At 40.6% G+C, this 22,633-nt stretch overlaps 1 protein-coding gene across 3 annotated transcripts in view; it reads right to left on the minus strand.

Annotated features, from left to right (window-relative positions):
- Positions 1-1,232: 1,232 nt before the first annotated feature.
- TXLNB (taxilin beta) overlaps positions 1,233-22,633 on the minus strand; it is a 43,436-nt gene continuing 22,035 nt past the window's right edge. For all 3 annotated transcript variants that reach the window (XM_089922056.1, XM_089922054.1, XM_089922055.1), the window contains 4 exons: positions 19,840-19,914; positions 12,592-12,684; positions 10,370-10,465; positions 1,233-9,131 (listed from right to left, as the gene is read on the minus strand). In XM_089922056.1, the coding sequence (XP_089778182.1) occupies positions 7,728-9,131; positions 10,370-10,465; positions 12,592-12,684; positions 19,840-19,914 (1,668 nt within the window). In that variant the 3' untranslated portion in view covers positions 1,233-7,727. The remainder of the gene's footprint in view (positions 9,132-10,369; positions 10,466-12,591; positions 12,685-19,839; positions 19,915-22,633) is intronic.

Genomic DNA, 22,633 nt, shown 5'->3' on the forward strand with positions numbered 1-22,633 from the left:
CATTTTCTAATGACTGACAAGGGAGCAGCCAGATGGTCTAACTATGACAGCACAGCTCGTCAATACTAGATATTTTTGGGAGATGAATTGTATCAGAGCAAAAAATCTCTCTGCGCAAAGGATGAGTCATGGGCATGACTGACTGGCTGCTAGCATCTGCAATCAACTCTGGTTTGCTACCCTCTGACTCACTGATTAAAGCATAAATAGATTGGGCACGATCTGGGCTTTTAGTTCAGAGAAACTTTCTTGATATTCAGGGGGTTGGTAGAGGAGATTATAACTCTGCCTCCAAGGATGCCGCCTTTGTTAGGAACAGTGACCACGTGAGAAATTTCTTTTGCATGTAGAAAGACCAGAATAAAGTTAGCCTTTCTGCTGCCACTGCTTATGTTCCTTGCTCAAGCTATGGCTGGTCTTTGTGAATTTCCCCGGACGTACCCATAGCCTTGCCTGCGGACGGGACTTGTGCGTCAGTGGTGGCCGTCACCTTGGGCTGGTGGTGTGTGCACGTATTTCATGAATAGCTGCCACTACCACTTACAGCCTCACCCACCTGCATGTTTGTTCACAGGCAGATTGTCAGCCAAAAAAGAATGAGCCCTGTGACACTGCAAGCAAAAAAAGGATTAGCTGTGCAAACAGAAGTCTGCAACAAGACGTGATCCTATGAAAAACAAGCCAGCCACATGCCTAAAACCTCATCTATAGTATTTCAGCTTTTCCATTCCCAGCCTTATCGCGCACACACCATTAACTTGCACACGCCAGAAACTCTCACACAGCCACACACTTATGTAGGCTCACGTCAACTTATTATGCAGAAATATAGTCACATACAATTATAAACATTCACATAGAACTACGTTCATACCACACACCTGCACAAAACTACACACATACACTGATACATGTTGCACATGCATCCTCATACATGCCCTCACATACAGGTATGCACTCGCACACATTATACATTCACACACAAATAACCACACACACATTTCATATAACCTTCCTTCTCTACCAGGAACACACACTTTCTCACCTGGAGATCTGGGTAGCATTTGTAATAGAAATGCTCTCAGAAGTTTCCTTCCTGCTGTTTGGCTGCTGCAATTTGTGGGACAAGTAGTGGGAGGGACACTCAGGCCTAAGTCAGATGACCAAGTGCTCTGACTGGGAGCTCTGACTGGTGCTCTGACCAGGGGCGACCACAGAACCTCACACATAGAAAGACTTCAATATTTATTGAGAAAAATCAAAGAATTTGTGATTTACCCCATAACATTTTCTTTGTCTAAATTTTAAAATTAAAAACAACTTTTTATTAGAGTAATTTCTTGTCTCTTTCCCCTTGCCTAACTTCTAACAGACATGCCCAAGGTGATATGCAGATCTCTTATACTAAAACCCTCTCTGGAGAGTAGAAAACCCACATAACTTCCTAAATCTTTTGAGAATGTAATCGGAGCTGTCAGAACCTTAGAGCTCATCTAATCCAAGGCTGTCATTTTATAGATGAGTGAACTGAGCCCCAGAGATATTAAGTGATTTCTCCAAAGTCACCCTGCTGGTTGGTAGCAGAACAGGGACAAGGGACTCAACAGCCTGATTCCTGGACCAGTGCTATCCTACACTTTTTACTTTGGACGTGACTGATTTTATTCCAGGGAATAACTTCCTGATAAGACTCTTAAGAAAACAAGTCTTAACATATAATATACACTATATTACAGTAGTCTATGAGAAATTATACTGGTTAGGGTAGAGCATTAGCTGTATTCTAATAAATCTTGCTTATACTATCACACTGCCAGTCCTCCAATCTGACATATGTTTAACCTTGTGACTTTAGATGTGATGAAAGCATCCCTGTTGTACTATTTCTATAAATTTCAACTCTGACTTTCTTAGTATATGGGATCCCTGAATATTCCATGGTTGGTTGCATCTGCCTGGTAGTTATTAGAGCGATCTCAGGTCACAACAGTTTTTAGCCTTGCCCTACTTAATAGATATGCTATAGCTAGTGATGGTGACCATCATTTCATTAGAGCAACAAAGCCATTAACTGTCTCATTAACTTTAAAGAGATTAGATTTGTTTTAGATCATTGACCTTTATTTAGCCAGTGTAATGATTTATGGTATTATCATATGTTTCCTGTTGCTTCATAAACTGGACTTGGACTTTTTTTTGTTTTGTTATTTAAGGCATTTGTATTTCTCTAGAGTTGGTTTCTGATATTTATATAATTTTTTGAGCTGTGTTAAGTTTAGACGTCTTACTCTGGCCCATGTCCAGTAGGTTTACTTGGAAATTTGTATATGTGCGGTGGAACGTTTAAGTGCATTGCATGGCATAACTTTTTCAAACAACATATGAGTGTGCTGTGTATCTGTATTTGCACAGTCATGCTTATTCTAAAAACAGTATAATATGCTTCCATGTAAGCATATAAAATTTGAATAACAGTGTGAACGCACAAAGCTGGCAGCTATTAACAGCTATTACTCTCACTTGAACTACTGCACCCTCCTCCAAAGACAAACTAACACAACGTTAAATAAAAAAGATAGGTAATTTAAAATACACTATGATAAGATTTCCCTGGTGGCGCAGTGGTTAAGAGTCCGCCTGCCAATGCAGGGGACAAGGGTTCAAGCCCTGGTCCGGGAAGATCCCACATGCCACGGAGCAACTCAGCCTGTGTGCCACAACTACTGAGCTGGTGCACCACAACTACTAAAACCCTCGCGCCTAGAGCCTGTGCTTCCCAACAAGAGAAGCCACCACGATGAGAAGCCCGCACACTGCAACGAAGAGTGGCCCCCGCTCGCTGCAACTAGAGAAATCCTGTACGCAGCAACGAAGACCCAACGCAGCCAAAAACAAATAAATAAATAAAATAAATTTATAATAAAATAAAATACACTATTATATAGTGAATGCTGACAGTGGTTGTTAGGGTGACAGAGTATTGGGTAAATCTTCACTTTTCTCTATTTTCTAAATGTTCTATAATTTTATTATTTTAATGCTAAAAAGACCACATTTATTATTTTAAAAGAAAGGCAAACAAGAAGAAAGAATAAAACAACACTGAGAAACATGTTTGTAAAAATTTCCCCAAGTTGACATTACGGTGTGGAGGTGTGTGAATGTCATTATGGTTCTTGCCCTTTATTATAATCCTGCTTTCACAAAAGGGACCACCAATTGATGTGCCACTTCCTTTATTGCTCTTAATAGTCTTAAAGCTTTATCTTTTTATTTTTTCTTTTATATAATAGCTCTCTCTCCTTCTTTCTTCCCCTCTCTTAACATATGTCTTTTCTTGTTATGGTGGTTTTGTGTTATTTGTTATGTCATCCATTGACTGTCAGTTCTGAAATAATGAATCTGACACCTAGGTATCTTTTAATTATGATATGAGGTAATTGAACATTATGATATGCCGCTTGAAAAATTCAAAGTTAAAATATAAAATATAGCCAATATTTTATAATAACTGTAAATGGAAAGTAACCTTTAAAAACTGTATAAAAATTTTAAAAAGTGGATTTAATTAAAAAATTAATTTGGGGTTAAAAAAGAGTAAAAAAATTTTTAATATTAAACAGTTCATTCATTCAAAAATATTTGCATATATTGCAAATAAACAAGTTAATTAAATGGGATCACCGTCGGTGTTAATAGAAAGTCTGAGGCTCTAATATCCAGCAGGAAGGACTTGCATTCAGATTTTGCCAAGGTTGATTGTCCTGCTGAAGTGATTTGTCTTGTTTCTTATCTCCAGATAGAGTGAAACAGCTTCTGTGAATAGTTTTTCTGCCATGGATCAATGAATTTGTAGGTTTCTTTTGCTAGTTAAATGTTTCTGTCAAATATCCTTATTCATGAAGAAAATGATTCCTTTTTACACGTTGTCCTTGTCAGGAAAAATGATAGTAGGTATCCTTTGAAAATACAGGTGTAAAGACTCACCTATAGGAACAGAATTAAATCTGTGTCAAATTTTATACATGTGTGTTGTGTGCATGTGTGTGTGTACATTCACACACATATGCATCAGTAACTAGCATTTGTGGAAATTCTATCAGGGGATACCACCAAGGAGACTCGACTTCAGGTATTGAGGATACAACTGAACAGTGTTGAGGAAAACCTTTATTGCTATCACTTATGAATGTTTCTATTCTCACGGAATGCTCTCATGGTTGATCTAATGATAACTTTAATTTTCAGGTTCAGAAACGGAAATTACTTAAGCCTTGTGAAAATTTAACCTATATACTCTACTTGCCTACTTACTTCCTAAATCCTACTTGCCAGTTTATGATGGGAACAAATTTTAGAGAGCAGAGTTATCATTTTTATTTCATATCTTCTTTTAGTGAATCCTTTACATTTTAATTACTTTCAGTTTTTCTAAATACTGGATTTAACTACTGGTTAGAGCAGGGGCTAAGGAAATTTTCCTGAAATGATCTCTCTCCTCGCTATCTCTTAGTCTTATTGAAAAGCAGCTTCAGTTTTGCAACATACACATAGTACTTTCATTATTTTTTAAAAAAAAAGAGCTATTTTAAAAATGTGTATCTATACCATATGAAAAAAGCAAGGTTTAATCTTTTTTTTTTTTTTCATTCTAGCTAAGCAACCCTCTTCTCCAAGCATGCTAGGAAATGCTGTGTTCCAGAAGCCCCTCCCGGATCAAGATGGGTTGGGGAGAGGGAATAAGCAAAAGGCAGAACAGTGGGCCTCTAATGATCTTGTTAGAGAAAAGTCTTAAAGCAGGTAGAAAAAGGAGAAAATGAGCTGACACCTTCTACACTCCCTCCCTTACTCCTCAGAATATTTCTGTGAGGGCACATGCCAGAGAAGTTTGTGGAAACATGGTCTCACGGGAGACTGGAACTGAAGTGTGATAGGTCTGCAGCAGCGGATGGCCAGGCTGAGGAGCCTGGGTTCTGCTCTCTCATTAGGCCTGGGCCGTCACATTCTCTCTCTCTCCCTTCCTCCTTCCCTCTTTTCTCTCACTGAGCGCACGCGTGCGCACACACCCACACCAAGATTTTCAAAGTGTTCATCCCATGTACATTCTACTCATAGACCAAAAATTCAACCAAGAGAATATAACTACAATCTTTGTTAGGTATTGTTGAAACATAGAAGTAACATAAGTAAAAATAAATATAAGTGAAAAATTTTAAAATAAAACCACTACTGGAGCATTTGGGAAGAGAAGTGCCTTTTTAGTAAATACATAAATTATAGTTATTTAATTTAGAAAACACCAATAACTTCAGTGTTTCTGGAAAGTAGACTTGGCACCTCTAGAAATAGTTATATGACCTTGATAAAGAACAGAAATTCCTTACTCTTTTGGGCCTTATGAGTTATTGTTATAATTAGTAAGGCCAAAGGACTATAATAAAACATTCTTTGAATATTAAAATAATTCTTCTAAAGCCTATATTAAGCCTTGCAAATTTCAGGCAAGTTATTGTATCTGAAAATCTGCCCAAGATATATACCCTAGTGAGTAACGTGTTGCTATGAAAGCTTTTGGATTGAAAAAAAATGGACTTTTTAGAATATGTATTAGAATATTTGATTTACTGGATTTCGGCTCCTCTCCTGCCTGTTTCTCTTGCTAAACATTCAGAGTGAGACTTTACCATGATTATCTAATCTTACCCCATTCTTGGAAGTTCAGCCTCTGTAAATAATGGGAAAGGAGACCCTCCTGGATTGCTGTAGTACATATTTGGCTCTGAATTAAGTGAATGTTTAAATAGCTAAGATTTTCAGTTAATGTTGAATTTGGCTGGATACCCTGTGGTTATAAAATTTTAAGCCTTTAAAAATACATGGGTTCTCAAATAGCATATGCTTTCTTCCTGATTTTTTTTCCTGACTAGCATTTTGTTACTACCCTCACTGTCTGCTTCAAACAAATATTATGTAGTTTACAATTCTTATAGCATATGGTTGCTGCCTACAAGCACTTTGTGTGCTTTAGCGGACAGCCACATGCAACACTGAAAAATGATTTCTTGGATGAGTAGTAGAGAATCTTGCTTTAAACCATTTTTCTATGGTTGAGTTGAGTTCAACTTTTAAGGTAGGGTTGGGTTAGATCTGTTTTTTCCCTCCCTCCCTCTCTTCCCTCCTATTTCTTTGTTGCAGTCTCTCTTTACTCTAGATAGAGTAATTCATGCTGTCAGTATTATTAGAGGTTCTTGTCACGCAGTAATAATGTAATACTCATGTAGACAACCCCAGGTGTTTCTAGCTTTTGCATCTCCTAAATCCTCACCTATTTTTCAAGTCATTTTGAGTAGGGACCCACGTGTCCTTTGCTTTGAACTTCTGGCTGTACAGAATTCATCAAAGCAGAAAATGTGTTGGCTTGCAAGCCTCATCACTCATATTTAAACCCTGTGTGGATTTGTTTTGGAAAAATAATAGCTTTTACTAAGCCATAATTGAGATGAGGGCTGAATGTAATTTCCTGCTGCCAAGGAGAGGGTTGGAAAGAGGGAGCAGAAGCTTTGAGAATATAGATTAGGGGCAGTGACAGCAGGAGGTGGTGGGGAAACCCTCTGGAGAGAGTGGTAGACAACAGGGAGGCAACTGAAGAGTTGGCAGGGCCAGGTGAATATGCTCTCTCCAGACCTCTAGCTCAAAAGCCAGGGTACCAGAGCACAGACTCTCAGCCTGAGGGCCCTCAATCCCTCTATTCCCACCTCCCTTTCCCACTTCCAACCCTTTCCTTGCAGGAAGGCGTGAGTGGGCTGCTTCACCACATGAGGGTGTTGCAAGGCAAGGGGCCAAGTTGTGTAGGAGAAGCAGCTGCAAGAGGTGAGCAGTCTACTGCTGTGATTGTTCCCCCATTTTTTAGGGCCTCTTTTGGCCATCTTTGTGTCTATGTGCTCTGTATAGCCTTGCAATCTAACCCAATGCTGTTCTGTCATTTAATCCATTGGTTGAATTTATTGACCTACCATTGGGTTACTTATTTTTACCCAACATTATGTAGCCTAATATTTGTGTTCTGAACCTATTTCTAATTCACAGAGCATTAGTCTACTGTAGTCCCAGGTGCAAGTAAGAGATAATTTTTTTGATAAGCATCTAAATATTCTGCATGACAGAAAGCCAAAAAGAGATGATAGAATATATGTGTAATATATATTTGCATACATGTGTATAAAATATACACGTGTATATAAGTGCATAAGCACATATATGTATATATTCATACATATACACACACACAATGTATATAATGTTTAAATGGAACCTGGTCATCCATTACTTACTATGGCACTTATTAAACTCTATGGAAATAAATAAAGCATCACATTTTCAGTATTTATATATTGTGATGGGAGTCTTTAAACACCAAATCTTACTGTTGATTAAGAAATTGAATTAAGTACCATCTTAATTGCAAATTAATATAAATTTGCTACTCGTATGTTTTGTCGCCATTTGAGAAAATTATCCTATCAGTGTTAAATAGAAAAGCTCTAAATCAGTTATAAGTTGAGAACAAATAGCAAAGGCTGAAGGTACTCCGCATAACATATTAAAATGTCTTGATTCTAAATAAGTCTCTTCCATTAGACATCCCCAGCCCTTAACGCCTCTTTCAGGAGACAATCTGTTAGGACGATGGAAAGTCGGGAAGAACAGCCTCAGAAGGCAGAGGAGGCTTAGTCGGCTCCTTCCAGATTGGTGTCGGCCACTTTGGGCAGCGGGGGCCCAGCTGAGGCCCCTCCTGGCAGTCCCTCTGCTGCTGCTGCTGCTGCTGCTGCTGCTGCTGGGGGCTGCCTCCTGGGCTCCCATCTAGACTCCCCAGCTGGCACGTGCTCTCCCGCTGCGGGCGGGGGGGCACGACCGCCTGCCTCCATCACCCATAGAAAAGCCTCTGCCGGAGGCTCCGGGGCCTGGCCGGAAGCTGCTGCCTCTGGCTTCCGGGTCTGCCCGTTGGCTTCCATCACCGGTAGAAATGCTTCTGCTGGAGGCTCCGGGGCCTGGCGGGAAAATGCTGCCTCTGGGTTCCGGGGCTGCCTGTTGGCCTCCACCTCCCGTAGAAATGCTTCTGCCGGAGGCCCCAGGGCCTGGCCGGAAGCTGCTGCCTCTGGCTTCCGGGGCTGCCCGTTGGCTTTCATCACCCGTAGAAATGCTTCTGCTGGAGGCTCCGGGGCCTGGCCGGAAAATGCTGCCTCTGGGTTCCGGGTCTGCCCGTTAGCCTCCACCTCACGTAGAAATGCTTCTGCCGGAGGCTCCGCGGCGTGGCTGGAAAATGCCGCTTCTGGCTTCCGGGGCTGCCCGTTGGCCTCCATCTCCCGTAGAAACGCTTCTGCCGGAGGCTCCGGCGCCTGGCTGGAAAATGCTGCCTCTGGCTTCCGGGGCTGCTCGTTGGCCTCCATCTCCCGTAGAAACGCTTCTGCCGGAGGCTCCGGCGCCTGGCTGGAAAATGCTGCCTCTGGCTTCCGGGGCTGCTCGTTGGCCTCCATCTCCCGTAGAAACGCTTCTGCCGGAGGCTCCGGCGCCTGGCTGGGAAATGCTGCCTCTGGCTTCCGGGGCGGCGGATCAGCCTGTGGTGCAGCAGGGGGGCCATTGCCTTGGGGCTGTGCTCCTGACCCTGATCTGAGGGGAGGTTCTACCTCGTTGCCTCCCTCCGCCTCAGCCTGAGGACTTGGGGGTTGCAGGGGACTCCCTGAATGGCATGCTGGGCTCAGAGGGGATTGTTCCAGCCCCTTGAGGGTCGTGCCGCCGCCCCCTTGAGGACTGCTGAGTTCTGTTTGGATTTCTTTGGACGCTTCGAGGGTTGACTCTGGACGATGAATGACCATGAAGGCCGCGGTCAGATTTTGCACAGCATTGTGAACACTGTTGGCTTCCTCCGCATCTGCCTCTTCACCCACGGAGGTATTTGACTCCGGTTCGTCGTCGTCAGAGGTGAGCTGACCTTGGTCATCCTTTTCAGGCATTTTTGTTTCTCTAATTTTTTTATAGAGTTCGTTTCTCTCCTCTTGTAAAGCTCGACAGAGGTTCTCTAGCCTTCCAATTTTCATCACGAAGCACTCATATTCTTTAGCTCTCAATGCTTTCTGTGATTTAAACAGACACACACACTTATAAAACGACATGAAAAGCAAAATTGCCAGGATGCTCTATGGAGAGAAGCAAAACCATTTGTCCAGGAATTTGTCTGTTAGGCTCTGACCACAGGGTGGTGGCTGGACAGATACTCGGTCAGGGACATCACTTCTAGTTTTGTACTGTGTTGGAGACTCTGGTAGAATTTTAAGCCACGTATTCTTTTCTTTAGAAAAGAAAGATAGCAAAGCTTCTCTCTGCTTCAGTCTAGGGCGTTTAAAATCTTATAATGAATTTTCTGCTTCTGAGACTTAGAAGGCGTAAGTAGAAGTTTATGACAAAATGATTGCGATGGACTGGGTCTTGGCCATCAGCAATGCCTTATCTGTTCTGTAGATAAACTGCTATATGCTAATCCAGCAACTGTTTGAAATATGTTTATGAATAATAAGCACATCTCTTTGGAATTGGTTGCAATTTGGGATGAATTGTTAGAACAGTAATTATATCCAGAGAAACTCACCACACACACTCATTCATGATGCTGCTTGAACTGTTCAATTCTCCTTTCCTCTAGAAATGTTGGTGTGTTTGTGCATGAAATCATCTTACTCCTTCAGCCCCACCTTTGTGCTACTCTGTACCTTTTTTTTTTCCCACTTCTTTACGTGGAGAGGCCTTCACTTGAAAGCCTTGCCTCTCAGGTTAAGGACCATGTATCTTTGCCTTTATGGTCTCAGAATCTCCAGAGCCTGATGTAATATCAGTATTTAAATGCCTGTTGGAGGAATTAAACAATATATCTCTGTATCTGTCTATAAAATAGCACATACCCTGGGTGCTTGGGCTAGTGTCTTCTCTCAGTTATGTTCAAATCAACTAATTAATTTATTCTGCGCCTGTAATGTGTCAGGCACCAGGGAAATTCAAGGACAGGTAAAACACTCATCCTGCCTTTAAGGAATTCACGGTCCAGCAGGTGTGGTGCTGCTTTGGGGACAGCTTTGGAATCAACAAGTAGGCGTGTGACTTAGGGTCACAACACTCTTTATGAGTCTGGACCTGAGACTAAATTACTAAATTGACGTTTGCTCTAATTATTTTTATTACAATATCATATACCACATCCCAGAAAAATTCAGCTCTTTTTCAGAAGTAATTATTTTGCGGTATTAGACCATAGTGATTTTCTGAGTATAAATATATTGACTAGACAAGGGAAGATGAACAAGGGGAAAAACTTCCTCACCTCTTCAATCATGTCCAACAGAGCTTTGTTACAGTTCTCAAACCGAGCTTTCCACGTGGCTGTGTCCTTTTCCAGCTTCTTCATTTTCTTAGTGGTCTACAAAAATGAGTGTTTTAATGTTAATTCTGAAGAGTTAATACATCAAAGAAACTATCAGTTCCCTATGTGACTTCAAGAAAAGTCCTTTCATTACCAGCTGCTGAAGCAAGCAAAAATTCGATGTCAAGAAATGATGACTGAGTGGAGAGAGTCATGATTTATTTTTGAACCATCTAGGTCAGTGGTGAACAAACTTACTTGCACCAGAGCCAATTAAGGAGAAAGGAAAACTACTTAAGGCCTTTCTGTTTTGTCATTGCTTTTTCTTTTGCTTAAAATAAAAATAGCCTTATTGAGTTCCAAGAATAAGCTTGAAATTTAGATTATTTACTGTACTGAATGGAAGACTATTAGTGAGAAGGTCGGCCTGGCTTTTCAGATGTTAAAATGTTGATAATATCTGGGCACATCTGAGAAGTAGCCACACAAAGGCAACTTTCTTTGTTCTCAGCCTTCACATTTGTAGAGTGCAGTAGGATTCACAGAATGTGATTACATGCGTTATTGCTTTCATCCTTGAGACAGTCCCCCAAGGAGGGTTCTGTTTTCACCTCCACTTTATAAACGGGGAAACTAAGGTTCAGAGAGATGGAGTAATATTCAGGTGAGTTAGCAGAAGAGTATGGCTGGAGTTATTTCATTTAATGCAACATGTGCAGAGTGCATGCTAGTTGCCAGGCCGGGCTGGGTGTAGGGCATCCAGAAGTTAATAAAATGAAGCCTGGCTTTTTCAGACCTGAAACTACTCACGTTCCTGGTTATAGGAGCTCCTCTCTGCTTGCCTGAAGTGAGGGACAAGGCGTGTGTTCAGGTGCAGTTACCCTGGATGAACCACACCTGGGCACTGGCTGCTTCATGCTAACCTGCCTGAGGCGGGTCTGCTTGGAGGCTAGAGGCTGGGCCCAGGCAGTTGGCCCCTGGGCCCTATAGAGAAGCTACGTGAGCCTTGAGTGCTTTTTTATTTTGATCATTTCTTAACTGACTTAAACTTTTAAAAGTCATCAGCACCTTTAGGAATTTGATGAAATCCATGGGACCACACCTAAAGAAATGCAATATGCATATCAAATTTTTTTGCTAATTCTGCTAAGAGTCTATAAATGAACTCCAGGTAGAAAACTCCTTTAATATTTATTCCAATCTTAAAACTATGTAATTTTGCAATAAATAACAGCATTTTTCCTACTCTAATATTTATTCCAAATTAAAACTCTGTAATTAAAAAAAATTTTTTTAAATGGATGGATCCATCGTGGAGTGAGAAAGCTGTAACTTTTAACAAATGTTGGCCCATTAAGTTTGCTCATGAATTGTGAAATTTATCATATTAGTTTATGAAAATTTTTTCAAAGAATGCTTTCTACACTTAAAAAGAGTTAATGCCAGTGCCTATTCAGAAACACAGTTCTGATGCTGATTTTATTTTGGGAAGACACTGAATTAAACAAAATGTAAACAGTATGTCCAACAATAATATTAGCACCTCATATCTGTAAAAGACTTTTAAAAAGTTTAAGACCCTTAAAAATACATTAACTTATTTGAACTTCACAATCTTGTCAAGTAGGCAAGGGAAATCGTTTCTTAATTTATAGATAAGGGGGAAGTTAAGTGAACTGTTCACTGCTACTTGAGTAAAAACACACCCAGACTTCATCTCCTCATTCAGCGCCCTGTCTGTTATATCTTATTACATATATTCTCTTCTGAGAAGGATCCTATGAAATGGTATTTTCTACTCTAACATTCTGCTTTTGCATATTTGTATGAAAATTAATTTTTTTAATCTTTAAAAGATTAGTTTTTAATTTCAGTATAAACAACATAATATTAAATTTCTAGCTCTTATCTTTTCTTTTTACACCTCTCCATGGCCTAGAAAAAGAAAATATTCTTCCTCAGAGTGAAAATGTATCCTAGTGTTTTCAGACTCTTCCTAAGACTAATTCACCAGATACTTACCGATAAAAAAAATACAGTCCAAATCTCATTTGCATGTATAAATGTTTCATTACTTCATGAAATGCACTGAAATATCTTAGCAAGAGAAAAATGAACCCAAAGGAGTGTTGCGTGTCGAACTAGAAGATGTCAGTATTTCGTGGGGGATAAGCAATACTCACTTTCTCCATTTCCTGTTTGAAGGTGGCAAACACCTCATTGCTTTTTGTCAGTGTGTTCTGAAACTCTTCAAACCTTCCAGAGTAGACAGTAAGCTGTAAACAGGGGAAAGAGTAGATTTGTTTTAGGACTGCTTTCAGAATGCTTCCAGAACAAAACAACATGTCATTGTTTATTGTTTGAGAAGAAAAATGATATAAGGTAATTTTTAATACAGTGTTAGTGATATGTTCAATTCTTTTTACTACGAGATCAGCCTAGGTCAGTGAGTATGATTGAAGTACTTCTTTAAAGAAAAATGAAATAATAAAATACGTCATCACCATTTCATTATAACTTTTACCAGCAAACATTTTTTGAGCACTGAACATAAGCACTGACTCTGTGTACAAAAGCATTTAACCTGTAGTTCCTGTTTTTGAGGGACCTGCACTCCTGACGGGAAGATAATCCCAAAGACAACTTGATTATAGGACAGTGAATACAAAGTACCAAGTCAGTTAAGTACTGATCGGAGAAGGAGGTGAGTGTGGCAGGTGATCATTTGAGCCACAGTTTTTTGGAGAAGGTGAGCCTTGAACTTGGTCTTGAAGGAAGCAAGAATGAAGACAAGTATGGGCCAGACATGGACTAGGGTTGCTGCCGTTATGCAGGTTGTGCTATTATAAGCAATCGTCATTTCCCTTTTTGACATTGTGGTTTTGTGTATTTATGAATACAGTGTTCTAGCCAACAGCAGTTAGTTGTCCCTTTTCAACAAAATCGGTTTATTATACCAATTTTTTTATAGATGGAAATAATGAGTCTTGAGGAAGAAATGCCTTTTTCTAATTTGCACCAATAAAACATCATACGGGCTAGCTTGGGAGTATGGAGAAGAGCCTTTGTACCTCCACATCCTTAATTCTGAGGCTTGTATTTGGGGTAGGAATAGGGCAGGATAGGGAAGGAGAGTGTATAAATACTTGATTGTTACTGACAGTGATACAATAATAAAATCTTTTGAAAATAATTTTAGGATAGCACGTTTTGAGTGAGTGGAGATTTAATATGGATGATTCTTGTTTACTAACATGGAAAGTTTCCATTTTCAAATGAGACTTTGGTACTCTTAACTGTCTGGAACAGCCTCAAGTCCTCAGTTGGGCGCCAGCTGGCTGGTGGTACTTGTGAGACTGTCCTTTCAAAAGCAGAGAAGAGTGACTGACCGAAAGCCAGTAGGTTGGAGAGTTCCCAGTCTTGGGGATGGGAGTTAGAGGGAGGGTGTGGGAATCAAACAACCCCTAGAACCAAGAAAATTTGCTTATCTAGAATGGCTCATTCTCACATGATTCAGAATAGCAGGGTTTTACTGCAGTACACAAGAAGAACAGAATAACGTAAAACTTTTCATAGGACACAGATTTTCCCAAGTCAGACAACAGCTGACCATCATTTTGAAATCAATCATTAACTCTGTGGATATGTGATAAAACTTGAGGTAACTCTAGTGGCCTAAAATTCTTCTCATGATTCTTTGGCATATAGATTTTAAAAGACTGGGTAAAGTGGCAGAAGGGAATTCATGGCCAGGAAGGTACCCTAGGGTTTTACACACATAGTGCATAAGACAATACAGCTGACCCTTGAACAACTCAGGGTAATAGGGACACTGATCCTCCATGAAGTGCAAAATCTGTGTATAATTTATAGTCAGCCCTCTGTACTCCCGGGTGCTCATATCTGCAGTTCCCCATCTGCAGATTCAACCAACCTTGGATACTGCAGTACTGTAGTATTTACTATTGAAAAAAATCGACGTGTAATTAGATCAGCACAGTTCAAACTCATGTTGTTCAAGTGTCAACTGTACTTGATCATTATATGCAATGCACTCTTGATATAGTCTATTTAATTGTTTCATTTTTTCCCAAAGTACTGGCTGAGATCCACTGAATTGATTTCAGGGTGCATGAATAGGTCAAGTCCCTCAGTTTGAGGGTAAGCTCCTGTGGGACTGGCTGCCTGTACTGCCCATGGTCTAGTGGTGTAGGGTGGGGACAGCTACCCCCAGCTGATCCTCTTCACCTATCACAAAGTCCATTCATTTGTATTTTTGGCCAAGCCTCCTGTTAACTTCTTTTCCTTACTTTCTCCTCTTTCTTTTTCCAGCTTTTCAGTAATTCCAGCAGAAGTACAGGGGGTTTGCAGATATGGTCTCCTGAGCTGGTCCTCCCAGACCCTCTCCTGCACAACTAGACCCTCTCTCTAGTTGTAGGCTGCAGACAGGAAGGGAAGGAGTGGGCACGTGTGCGGTGCATTTCACCTGCACAACCTTGACAGGCTCAACGGGGGCAACCACACGCACCCCGGCCAGCTCTCTCCTCATTCTTTGGGCAAAATGTTCTTTTGGTGTATAAATTCGGCAGATTTTGTTTCCCTTCCGCATGTTTTCTTGTGGCATGGAGAAGACAGATATACCAGAGTTCCAAGGAGTAGTGTCTCACTTCATTACCACTTCTGGCTTTTTTCTAGTGACCATCAACTTTTTCTCTCTTTTCATCTTTTAAATTGGGTAAAATACACATAACATAAGATTTTCCATCTTAACCATTTTAAGTATATAGTTCAATATTGTTAAGTATATTCACATTGTTGTGCACCCCAATTTCCAGAACTTTTCATCATGCAAAACTGAAACTCTACACCTGTTAAACGATAGCTCTCCATTTCTTCCTTTTAGTGACTGTTTTTAATAGTCTGCTTTTCTTCCTATTTGACCTCTTTGTCATAGGTGGCAAAACCTGTATGGACTGTACTTTTCTCAAGTAACCAACTCTGTCACTCTTTATTGATACGAACTAAAATGCACACTTCCTGTTTACTTTATGGATATGTGTTTGGTCATATTTTCCCTCTCACTATTATGCTGACATGATGCATGTTTTTTTTTGTTTTGTTTTGTTTTGTTTTTTTTGCGGTATGCGGGCCTCTCACTGTTGTGGCCTCTCCCGTTGCGGAGCACAGGCTCTGGACGTGCAGGCTCAGCAGCCATGGCTCACGGGCCCAGCCGCTCCGCGGCATGTGGGATCTTCCCAGAACGGGGCACGAACCCGTGTCCCCTGCATCGGCAGGCAGACTTTCAAGCACTGCGCCACCAGGGAAGCCCGTGATGCATGTTTGATGTGTCGTATTCCCTCTTTCACTTTGGTATTTCAGGGAAACGTGGAAGGAACATCCAGAGGTCTTCCTCAGTATTTTTACCAGAGGCAGAAATAGAAACAGACTATTCTAGGGTCAGTAACAACAACAGTTGCCCTGACATTTCACTTTTAAATGGGCGGAGCGGCACACACATTCTTTTACCTGAGCACAAATTTTAATTACAAACATTCATAGCATATATGAAACAGAAACGTGTCCAGGAATTGTCTTAGACAACTTGGGAGATTTTGTTTGGGAACTAGTCCAATTATAATAGTAATTGCACAGGAATCTCCTTTCATCTTATATAGATAAGGTGAGGCCTTCTGAGATTAAAGACTATGAATACCCATCTTTAACAGTTGACTCACTGATCTTCCCCCTGGGGTAGTATTTTGTGTCCGTGCTGCTGTGTTTTGTGGTTATTGCTGACTTCCCACATCTACTACCATCTTCATCCTTATCGATCCAATGAACACTCTATTTGTAGCCACAATTGTATCCCATCGATCATATCTGACATTTACTCTACTGCCTTGATTTGTATAATTGAAAGCTAGACATCTCTTCCCTAAGTGAGAATCATGCCCCAGATTGGCAACATGTTGCCATAAGACTATGACTGAAAAGTGACTTCCGCCTAGGAAAACACAATCTATCCTTGATACTTCCTTTGCTAAGACCATAGAAATGGAGACTAAGGCCTCTCCTTCCTACCATCCGACTCCTTTCTTTCTTCCTTTTTTTTTTTTGCTGTACGCGGACCTCTCACTGTTGTGGCCTCTCGCATTGCGGAGCACAGGCTCCGGACGCGCAGGCTCAGCGGCCATGGCTCACGGGCCCAGCCGCTCCGCGGCATGTGGGATCCTGCCGGACCGGGGCATGAACCCGTGTCCCCTGCATCGGCAGGCGGACTCTCAACCACTGCGCCACCAAGGAAGCCCCATCCGACTCCTTTAATTGTCAAACCAGAGGAAGTGTTTGAGTGCCTTGCAAGATCATCTGTGATAGACTTTGTTTTTCAAGGTTTAAACATTTAAAAAATATAATGCTGATATTTTTCAAGAGGAGCTCATTTAAACATTATTACACATAGGGATTTGGGGCCTCTGTATTCTTCGTGATGATTAAGTAATTATTGCAGTTCTGAAAATGCCTTGAAGACAAAAGAGATAGACAAGGGAGGGTCCTTACAGAGAGAGCCACGTGCTATGGAAAGAAAGGTGATGGAGGAGGCAGGGTTATCTAGTTTAGCTGAGTTCTTCAGCTCTGGATATTCTCTACATTCATAAACTAGAGCTGAACATGGTTTTGAGATCATCTTTTCCAGTGGTTCTTAAACTTTTTTTCAAATAAAGACTTCTTTTGTCTCATATATCACTATGTGGATCCTTACCTATGAAATAATACTAATGTTAGCGCATACACTAATCAGTTGTTAGCATTTTAATTAATATTTATCACTAGATTGTGAGTTTAATTAGGCAGGGATTTTTGATTCTCTTATTAAGTACTATATTTCTAACATCTAGAACCATGCCTAGCACTTAGATGCTCAATAAATATTAGTTGAATTAATTATGCTTACTATGGGGGCAGGCACTAAGTGTTTTTTTTTTAATTGTTGAATGTGTCTACTCTTGTTTTTTAATTAGTTTATTTATTTTTATTTTTGGCTGTGTTGGGTCTTTGTTGCTATGAGCAGGCTTTCTCTAGTTGTGGCGAGCGGGGGATACTCTGTTGCGATGCACGGGCTTCTCATTGCAGTGGCTTCTCTTGTTGCAGAGCACAGGCTCTAGGCGCGAGCTTCAGTAGTTACAGTGCACGGGCTCAGTAGTTGTGGCTCGTGGGCTCTAGAGTGCAGGCTCAGTAGTTGTGGTGCATGGGCTTAGTTGCTCCGTGGCATGTGGGATCTTCCCAGACCAGGGCTCGAACCCGTGTCCCCTGCATTGGCAGGCGGATTCTTAACCACTGTGCCACCAGGGAAGCCCTGAGCTAAGTGTTTTGAGTGCATAAATTGAAAACAAACTGCATATACTACATGTTAATTAACTCATTTTCCTTCTATAAACTTAATCAAACATATGAATAACTGCCATCCATGCTGCTAAGCAAAAGCTGATATAATGTCAGAAACAACTACATTTTAGATAGTAGCTGCTGCCTAATGTGCTGTTAGGTTTTGGAAATACTGAAAAGTAATGGGCCTCCCAGAGGTCAGAGGACTCCAGCTTGGGATCATTGATCCATTACAACATCTTTATTTTACAGACCAGGAAATTTAGGTCCAGGGAGGTTTAGGTGAGCTGCACAGGATCAGACAGCTTCACAGTAGAAGAGCCAGGACTCTGACCCTGGTCCCTGGGTTTGACCCAGTATTGAGGGATGAACGAGGAACACTGGCAAGTCTAGAACCCTGGGTCATACTTTTTCAAACTTGGGTGGGTATACGTGGGAAATTGGATCACACCTTTATGTTATTTCACAGGTTATTAAAGACCTAGATTCTGATACCAGCCAAATGAGTCACTCTCTAGCCCAGAGTCTAATGGTATTAATCTGTTCTTCATTTAACATAGAGGAGTAGAGATTGCTTATAACAGATGGAACACTGAATAGCTTCAAGTACTGCCTGTTGTACCCCTCAAGGCTCTGTGCTGTGAATGGGACAGGCATAGAGCCAGAAGCCCTGACTTGCTTCTCTGGACTCTCCCCCCAGCAGCCCCCTACCACTGGACAGTGAGGTCACACCTCCTTTCCCCCCTGCCTGCCTCTGGTTAGAAAACTGCCACTGCCTGCCACCCACCCCACAACATGATATGATGTGTTCCGTGACTGCCTAAAGGATCACCTTGAGTTTGTAACTTTAGAGTTTAGTCCTTCGATTCTATTAATAGTGAAAAAAAATTACGGTTCGTATTTCTATGTAATTAATATTTTTAAACTATTTTGATCTACTAGTGGGGGAAACAATTCATCATTGGGTTTTGTACACACATTGGAAAGGTGTGCTTTAGGAAGGTTAGATATCAAAATGTTATTTTGTTTTTGTCTGTGTAGTGGTATAATTTGTGATTTTAAGTTTCTTGTTTTTCCTACTTTCCTTTTAAAAAAATGAACACGTGTTCATTGAACTTGTTCATTCATACAGTGAAGAATTTTTTTCACAATGAACAAATATTCAGCAGTCAGCACATAAACATTTACAAGTGAATTATTCAAATCTTAAATTAATGCTGCCCAGTTTGGAAGGCTTCTGATTTTCTCGCTTTCTGTGAATTTGCTCTGTGAGATTTTATAGTCCCTTTAGCACTTGGGCATTTCTCCCAGCAGGGGAGCTAGAGCCCCTTTGTGGCCCGGCCTGTGGCAGGATGGCTCTCCTGGAACCTAACAGGGAGCGTTTGCCAGCAGGGGCAGAGCCCCAAGGGCACCAGAAAGATGGATAGGTCTGGCTTTCCTCCAGAGCCAGCTGTTGCATGAGGCTTTATTTTTGAGCCTGAAATACGAATTCCCATAGTCTAATCAAAACATACATATAACATCACGAAGCCAAATCAAAATGGTTTCTGATGTCTGCCATCTTTAATCGTGTGACACTGACAAGGCCAACCTCTGATAGCACAAAAACGTGGGTGCTGACTCTATTTTTCTAATTTCCTTTTATTATAAATAATGTCAAACAAGTAAGGAAATTTTCAGTACTGACAATTATAGATGGTGCATCTGGACAGTTACATTTTACCCTTACCTTGACAGGTTAATGGGGGAGGAGAGAGAGGACATATGAACAGGTAGGCCAGGACCTGGCCACCAGCTTATTCTGGTTGTCCCTCATTTGTATTGATATGTCAGCAGACCTTTTGACTAGAAGTTGTTGGTGCAGAGCATTTATTTTTCTTAGATATAACATTGTACTTTTATTTTTACTTAAAAATAATAAATATGAAGTTATTCTTCATTTCCAACTCCTGTCCCTATTTCCCCTCCCACATGGAAGGCCTCTTGCAGACTACCTTTGGTTCACAGCAAGGAGGGCACACCCATGCATTGTTGTCCCCCTACTTCACCTGAGCCTGCAGGACTGTCTCTTGTTCCTTCAGCACTTTGGCCTGAAGTTTCCACTCTGCTGCCTGGTTCAGCAACTGTGAGAAGAGAATGCATGGAAAGACTCAAATTATCTTTTAGATTACCATTTGTTGTAACTTGTGTGTAAACTTAATTACTTGCTAAGTAATCCTCTTAAGTAATTTTGGGGGAACTTTGCAAAGAATCTAAGAAAGCTAAGAAAACAACTAGTTTAAAAAGTTTGATTCTCAACTAAAAATTAGTGATTCCAATGGAAAAAAAAAAAAAGAGGAAAAAAGTCTCCAACTCAAGCATGAATCACACAAAATTCAACCTCCCACCAAATTCTGGACCCGTCTGTAGAAATTCTGGCCAACTATCATTCAGCCTCTGCTTGAACATTTCCATAATATTACCACCTGGGGCACTGTTGTGAGCAACTGTTCCTTTATATTAAACCCAACTGTTCCTTTATATTAGACCACTGTTCTCCACCATAGTATGCATTGGAATCTCCTCAGGGGCATGTTAAACTGCAGATCCTTCTCAGAGAAAATAAGTTAGGAAGTATTAGGGTGTGATTAGAATCTGTACTTAAAGCAAATACCCAAGATGGTTTGGATATTGGTGGTCCATGGATTATACTTTGAGAAACACCAGGTTAGAAATTTGACCTATTACTCCAAATCCTATATAAGGTTTACAAAAGAAGCCTCACCTCTCTTCTATAAGGCAGCCTTTCAAATACAACCAAGGCCCTCATGTCAAACACGATCAGAACTGGAACTCATGGGTTAAATTGAAAAAGTTCTTTTAGGCGTAAAAATGACACATACATATGTAAGACATGTTATTTTAACTTAAGATGTATGTTCATTTATTTATCAATTTTGATGTAGGGCTGTGATCTTTGTTTTGGGTATGGATCTTCTGATTGGAATTCCGAGGGTTTTTGCTTGTTTTTACAAAAATCATATCTATAATATGGCATATAAGATTTATAATTTTTTTAAAACAATACTGCTAGAACCTAAAGACCTAAGGTATTTGTAAAGCAGCTTGATTGGATAATTCTCTAGAGTTTTACAGCTTTCTTCCAGTCTTTTATAGTTGCTCACATCTAAGTTGACAGTTTTTTTTTGCTATTGGCCTACATCTAGGCTTTCAACTCATTAAGCATAGTTTTTTTTTAGAAAGCAACTCTTTCTTTTAACATATTTCTTTTAACATATTTTAACATATTTCATCAGTTTATGTATCATTCTGTTGATTTACATAATACAAAACCAAGGATAACTGGGAACAAAAGGTTTGGGAGAAAAGACCCGATTCTTAGTAAGCTCTATCTTACTTAACATGGGCAACCACGGGTAGATATTCCAGAGTGGCTAACTAGCCCCAGGATTCAGCATGCTATGGCCACCTGTCAGCGTGCTTCCAGAGAACGGTGAACATCATGGATAACCTGGTTAGTCAGTCAGGTGGCTGTCAGTTAAGAAGTTTCTATTTTATTTCAAGATAGGCTGATATAAATTTCTTTTTGTTTATTCATGTTGTAAAAAAAATGTTCATTTTTGCTATCAGAACCAAAAATAATAAAATCATTATTTGTAAAAACTTTTTTCTTATCCAAGTTAGTCTTGACCTCTCCATTTGTAAAAGGGGGTTGTATATGTCCCTCCATGCCTTCCAGTGAGCAGTGAGGATCAATTATTATAGAAGTGCAATTGACTCACTGTAAGAGAGGTCTGAGGCAGCCGCGGAGTGGAAGACCTGCAGCGCCCCCTCTGGCCATCTGAGCTGTGTGGCTGCAATGTACACGGCCGGCCCCTGCTTGACACACAGGGGCCCTGTTGTGATGGGTGGTTCCCATGAAGAAGGAAGAAGGAGGCTGCCTGTTCTTGAAATGAAGAACGGCCCCTCCCCTACCCCGCAGCTCTGACTTGATATTTCATCAGCTTCAAAAAGAAGTGTCAGAGCTGGAACCCAGGAAGGTAGCCGCTAGCTTTGAAGAACTGAGGGAGACTACCTTTCTTTGACTTGTACCTGCTGTTTTGCTAAATCAGGGAAGGAAAAGAGGGCAGCATGCTAGTTTCTTGCTAAGGTTGAGTCACTCTGTGTCTGCCCCCCAGTCTCTCTCACATGAATCTTTGCCTAGTTGTTCCTCTCTCATGCCTCATATATTAAATACCAAAGGTACTGATATTCTGTAGGAAGCATATCTTACCTGAGAGTAATTACATCAACAGTGGAGTATCCGTTTTCTTGGATTCTGAATAATAAATAAATGCTTTACTTCTTACTTTGAGAGCTAGGTTGTAGACGGATTTAATCAATTAATCTTTTTATTAAGAGCACATGGACATCTGATTTGAAATTATGCAACGTCCACCAGGTTATGTTCTCCAGAATTTATCCTTTTGTTGCCAAGTTTGAAAACCGAAGTTTAAAAAAAAATTCCTATTCTAACAAATTGAAATGATTATAGTCTGATTTTAGGTAAATGCAGAGCTTGTGATCAATTGTTAAGTGGCTACATTTGAACAACTGGTCCATTGACTGTGTCAAATTTCTCTCTCCCCAGCAACAGACACTGCTTTAACTCATGCCTCTGAAACACATCTCTGAGTGTGATGTACTATCACAGAGCTTGGGCTTTGGGGACAGATACACTGGAGACGTGACCAACACATCTCGGTCACTTAGTAGTGTGTGACCTTAAACAAGTCACATATCCTTTTTGAGCCTCAATTCTCTCACCTGTTTTGGAGTGTTTGGGGTTAATGAGATGTCAGT

Source organism: Delphinapterus leucas, chromosome 12 (genome assembly GCF_059928025.1).
Source record: "Delphinapterus leucas isolate spDelLeu-1000000601 "Yukka" chromosome 12, BTC_Dleu_Yukka2, whole genome shotgun sequence".
Lineage (NCBI taxonomy): Eukaryota > Metazoa > Chordata > Mammalia > Artiodactyla > Monodontidae > Delphinapterus > Delphinapterus leucas.